This window comes from Sipha flava, unplaced genomic scaffold (assembly GCF_003268045.1).
Source record: "Sipha flava isolate LNK unplaced genomic scaffold, YSA_version1 22421_pilon_pilon, whole genome shotgun sequence".
Taxonomy (NCBI): Eukaryota; Metazoa; Arthropoda; class Insecta; order Hemiptera; family Aphididae; genus Sipha; species Sipha flava.
The window spans coordinates 1-5305 of NW_020272856.1; the positions used below are offsets into that span (position 1 = coordinate 1).

The window sequence follows — 5305 nt, forward strand, 5'->3', positions numbered from 1 at the left end:
AATTAATGAAAGTTTTAAATCCTCTTCATCCAATTTTTTTAACTCCTCCAGTTTTTTTTTGTATGATGAAGTGACAAATGCTTCTTTATCTTTAAATTCATTTCCTTCAGTCTCTCTTTCTTTCTGAATCAATCTTTCATTCCTACGTTCATATTCAATTTTACGTTTCTCAGCTTGAACTAATAAATTCTGTATATAACGTGGCTGAAAACAATTAACTTTATACAATAAATATTTTTTTAACATACATCAACAATTTGAATTATTTATACTTTTTTATCGATTTGTTTTTTTTTTTCATCAAGATTTTCTTTTTTCTTCTCTATTTCATCATATACTTCATCATATTGAAATACAGTAGCATCTTCTTCAAGTGCCATATCGTGAATTAATTTAGCACTTCTTTGTTGAGCTTTAGTTTGGTTGCTGGTCTGTAAGTTAAGCAAGTCATGGTAAAATGAAAATAACTATTACCATCAATAAAAACATGAGTATAAATTATAATTATGAAAAAAGTTTTTTAGAAACTATTTTATTTATACATTTTTGTTCAGACAATGAAATATTGATGAACACTAACATTTTGTCCACAAAATATGTATGTTGTAATAGGAATTATTTTATAAGTATTAGATACATGGTTTGATGACTTTAAATTTAATAAATATGTATGTTTACATACTTGAATAGGTTTATTTTTCAAATCGTTTTCTGAGTCACTGTCATCACCAAAGACATTGGATGCCTTTACACCACCTAATTTCTTTTTAGGAACAAGCAGACCATACCTAAAAAATATGATTCGATATTATTATTTATATAATATAAAATAAATCATCACAACACAAAACAATTTTCAAAATTTTGTTTATTATGACCAAGGCTCAAAATTTAAGTATTTGCATATTTGTTGAGAAAGTGCAAATTGAAATTTTGGTTTGATTCAAATTCGATCCATAGTACATAGATTTAAAATATTAACATTTTCGATGCATAATATTGCATATTTCATTACTTTTTATAAGAATTCACATATTTTTGGTTTAAGAACTTTTATATGTATATTTCAAAATTTAAGACAATAATTTTTTTTTTTGCAAAATTAAAGTTTAACAAAACATATTAGATATACAACAACCAAAATTCTACATTTGATATAATTTGAAGAAATTAATTAATTTATTGATGGCTATTTTAGTATTGCTCCCAATGCACCTAACAATGATATTATAATTTCTATTTTACTGAGAAATCGTATAGTAATCGCTAATAAATTAATTTTTACCTAAATTTATAAAGCCATTATTATTGTACCACAATACAAAGTGGTCGTTATCATTATTTATACTCAAAATAATTAAAGTTAGATGAAGATTGTACAGGTTGTATTACAGGAAGACACAAGTGTTCAGTGTTTATTATTTTATCCATATGCCCAATTTATTTAAATTGTATTTTATTAAATAAATTGCATATTCTCCAAATTTTTAATGCATATCATACCTCATATTATGATGTTTTTGACGCCTATGTATGCATATATTTGAGTAATTTTTTGCGCATACAGTTCCGAGTCTTCATCATGAAATTTCTTACCCCAATTATTTTTTAATTGTTTATATATTGTATAATAATTAATGATAGTTTAATATGCGTACTCTAATCAATGACCCGAGCCTTATATCAACAATAAACATTGTATTAAGTTAACGACCACTAGGAATATTTGATGAGTTGCATCGTAAGCAACAATATAGTATTCTGTAAGTATTCTGTAAACCAACGATTAAGTCGTCACAAACAAACCGATACGAATTGTGATCAAATTTCGTAAGTAAAAAATAGCATAATATAATCTAACTAATATAAGTCAGTCGAATTAACACAGAATAGCGTGTTTCTTACTTTTTAGAACCGGATTCCATATTTTTTAAATTGTTGTCGATGATTAGCGGATATGAAAATTCTTTCAACTTATATATCAGTCTACTTGGCGATACTAAAAATTGCTTTATGTTCACACGATAATACTGTCAAGTGATAACTATGGTTTAAGATAGTACTATCTTAAATCGTGGTGATAACTAATGATAATAGTGACATTGTTAATATAATTATACTCTTTGGTCCAAGGTTGACTATGACCTGGGTTTGTAGCTATAATTTTTTTGTTATTACTTATCATATTTTCGCTTGGTGCCCGCGTTTCTAATGATATTCAATATTTCAACATTTAATGTAACAATTGTTAATTTAATTGATTTTAGTCGATAACTGCGACTTGCTGTTGTGACTTCAATTATATTTCTGTTGCGAAGTGCGATTCGAAGTTTCTTATGACTGATCATTATTTGTGACATTTCACTGTAATTAAATCGTCATCAGTGTTATATTAGGTGTTTGATCACACATTTGGTAGGTTATCTTAATTTCTGAATAATTTTTTTTTTGTTCCTGGAAGTAAAATTGCTTTCATAATTATAACTTAGAGACATCAAAAAATGTTCGATAGTTGTAAAAAGTGTTGTTGACAGTCCCAGTCAATTTTATTGTTCCCTAACTATTGTAAAACCTTGTAAGATAGGTATTTTTAGTTTAAAATTTATTTGAGAAGTAATACAATTTTGATTTCAGATTTTAATTACTATCATGTTGCGCAGATCAAATCGATTGTGCAAGTCAAAATTGACTGAAGAAAATATTCTCGAGCCTCCAATTAAACGTAAACGTTGTCATTATTCAGAACTTGATGAAAATGATTCATTTGAAGATAACAGTTCTGGAGATGAATTCGAGCCTGCACAGGCTACAAAATCTAAAGAACCATGTATGTTAAATTTATCAGAAAGCGACAGTGACACTGATGTTCAAGGGAGTGATCAGATAAAATCAAAACCATTACAAGAGTCTGATTGTGAAAGTGAAGATGATAAAATTTGTCAAACTAATTTTGATTTCACTACTCTTTTAAACCCTCAATGTGTTACAAAAGATTCTACGGATGGTATTAAATCTCAGAATATTGACAATGTTAAGGAAAATAGTTCTTATGATAATATGGATGTTGCTAAAATATTATCTGTTGGTGAAGGAATTAATTTAAGATCTGTTTTAAACGATACTGATAACAAAGCTGAAAAAGAGTTGAAACGTAATGAAAATTATACTATTCCTGATATGGTTGAAATTACAGTCAAACTTCCAAACAATATGAAGTGTAAAAAAGATCAAAATGTACAAAATGTTCTTAGAAGACGTATAAATACAATATGTAAAGACACACAAATTTTAATTCACAAAGTTAATTTGCTCTTATGGATCTCTTTTGGTAATCGTTTGAATAGTGTTCTTAATTCACCAGAAGTTATGGGATCAGCATTGTCTCTAGTACCTTCTGAAAAATCATATCCACCAAAACAATGCGATTTGAATTATTTAGAAAATTATATTAAATGGTTTTCTAAAAATATTAAAATTTTATCGAAAACTGATCCGTTAAGTGAAATAAATACAATATCATTAGTAGAACAATTTTCTAAGCGCGAAGCTAAAACTAGATATGAATTAATTGCAATGTTTATTTCCATGTTGAGGTCATTAGGATTGAATGTAAGGTTAGTGATTAATTTAAATGCTGTTTCAATTAAACCAAATCCTGATCAATTGTTGGGTCCATTAGCAGAAGAGAATCATATGAAATTATCCAGTAGTAAATCTAAAGTAGAAACAAAACAAAAAACATCAGCAAAATCTGAATATTTCAACAAAAAATCAAAAAATCCTAAAACAGAAGGAAAGAAAAAATCTAAAGTTGGTGAAAAAATGAAAGAAAAATATTATAATAAAAAGAGAAATATTTTCTTCGTCTGATGAAGATGACATTTTTGTAAAAAATAATAAATGTGCAAAATCAGAATATTTTAACAAAAAGTCAAATAAATCATACACTAGTTCAAATAAATGTGATACTAAAGAGTCTAAATCTGTAGGTAACAATAAAAAAATTAAAAATAAAAAATCTGTGAAAACAAGTGAAAAAATTGATCGTCGTGTACTTTCAACTGATGATGAAGATAATACTTTATTAGAAAATAGTGAAACCCTAATTAAAAAAAAAATTAAAAATGACTTTTGGGCTGAAGTATTTCTGGAAATGGAAGAAAAATGGTTTTGTGTTGATGTTATTAGTCAGCGTTTACATTGCATTAAGGAAATATATGTTAGTTGAATAGTATAATAAATAATGTTTCTAAAATATAAAATAACTTAGTGTATAGTTATATTTAGTTTAATCTTTTTTATATTCATGAGATTGGTAAATTGTATGTTATAGAATAATACATCTCATCCTATGCGGTATGTTTTGGCATGGTATAATAATAACAGCATTAAAGACATAACAAAACGCTATGATCCATATTTTCATACTCTTACACGAAAAATCCGTGTGGATCAAAAATGGTGGAAAGCTACTCTAAGACCTTATACTCCTCCACATTCTGTTAAAGAACGAGAGGAAGACGAAGAGCTAGATAAACAATTAGAAGAAACACCATTGCCTAAAACTGTGGCTGAGTGAGTTAAATATTAACATATGATTTTCATCACCTTAGTTATATTATTCTTGTTTTTTTTTTAAAGGTATAAAAATCATCCATTGTATGCTTTATCAAGACACTTGTTAAAATTTCAAGCTATATATCCACCAGATGCACCTGTTGTTGGATATGTTAGGAATGAACCAGTATATTTACGAGAATATGTGCATGAGCTTAATGGTAGAGATAACTGGCTTAAAGAAGCACGTGTTGTTAAAATGGGTGAAATATCATACAAACAAGTTAAATCTCGTCCTAGATTTGATCGGGTTGGTTATTAATACCCTATATAAAAACTTTGAATTTTTTGATATAGATGTATGTTATAGGCTGGAGTTCGAACTGATCCTCCACCATTAGAATTGTTTGGTTATTGGCAAACTGAACCCTATGACCCTCCAACTGCTATTGATGGTAAAGTTCCTAGAAATTGTTATGGCAATGTTGATTTATTTAAACCTTGTATGTTACCTAAAGAAACAGTTCATTTAAAACGTAAGTATATTTGTTTGCTCAAATATTCTATATCGTAACTTGTTATGTATTTCATTTTAGTTCCTGGTTTGCTCCGCATAGCCAAAAAATTAAATATTGATTGTGCTCCTGCGGTAGTTGGTTTTGATTTTCATGCTGGTGGTTCACACCCAGTAAATGATGGTTTTGTAGTATGCAAAGAGTATAAAGATACTTTGGTAGATGCATGGAAT

At 27.7% G+C, this 5305-nt stretch overlaps 2 protein-coding genes across 2 annotated transcripts; one reads left to right on the top strand and one right to left on the bottom strand.

Moving 5' to 3' along the window:
* Positions 1-6: 6 nt before the first annotated feature.
* LOC112683307 (nuclear speckle splicing regulatory protein 1-like) lies at positions 7-2032 on the bottom strand (the record flags this gene model as incomplete). The annotated part of the gene is made up of 4 exons (XM_025554279.1): positions 1906-2032; positions 683-788; positions 273-431; positions 7-204 (listed from the first exon to the last, which is right to left on the bottom strand). Coding segments are annotated over exons 1-4 (483 nt in total), but the record flags the coding sequence as incomplete, so codon positions are not given.
* A 143-nt stretch (positions 2033-2175) lies between these two features.
* LOC112683308 (DNA repair protein complementing XP-C cells) lies at positions 2176-5302 on the top strand (the record flags this gene model as incomplete). The annotated part of the gene is given in 7 exon segments (XM_025554280.1): positions 2176-2415; positions 2635-3822; positions 3824-4219; positions 4334-4575; positions 4642-4867; positions 4928-5093; positions 5154-5302. Coding segments are annotated over 6 exon segments (2352 nt in total), but the record flags the coding sequence as incomplete, so codon positions are not given.
* Positions 5303-5305: the final 3 nt, after the last annotated feature.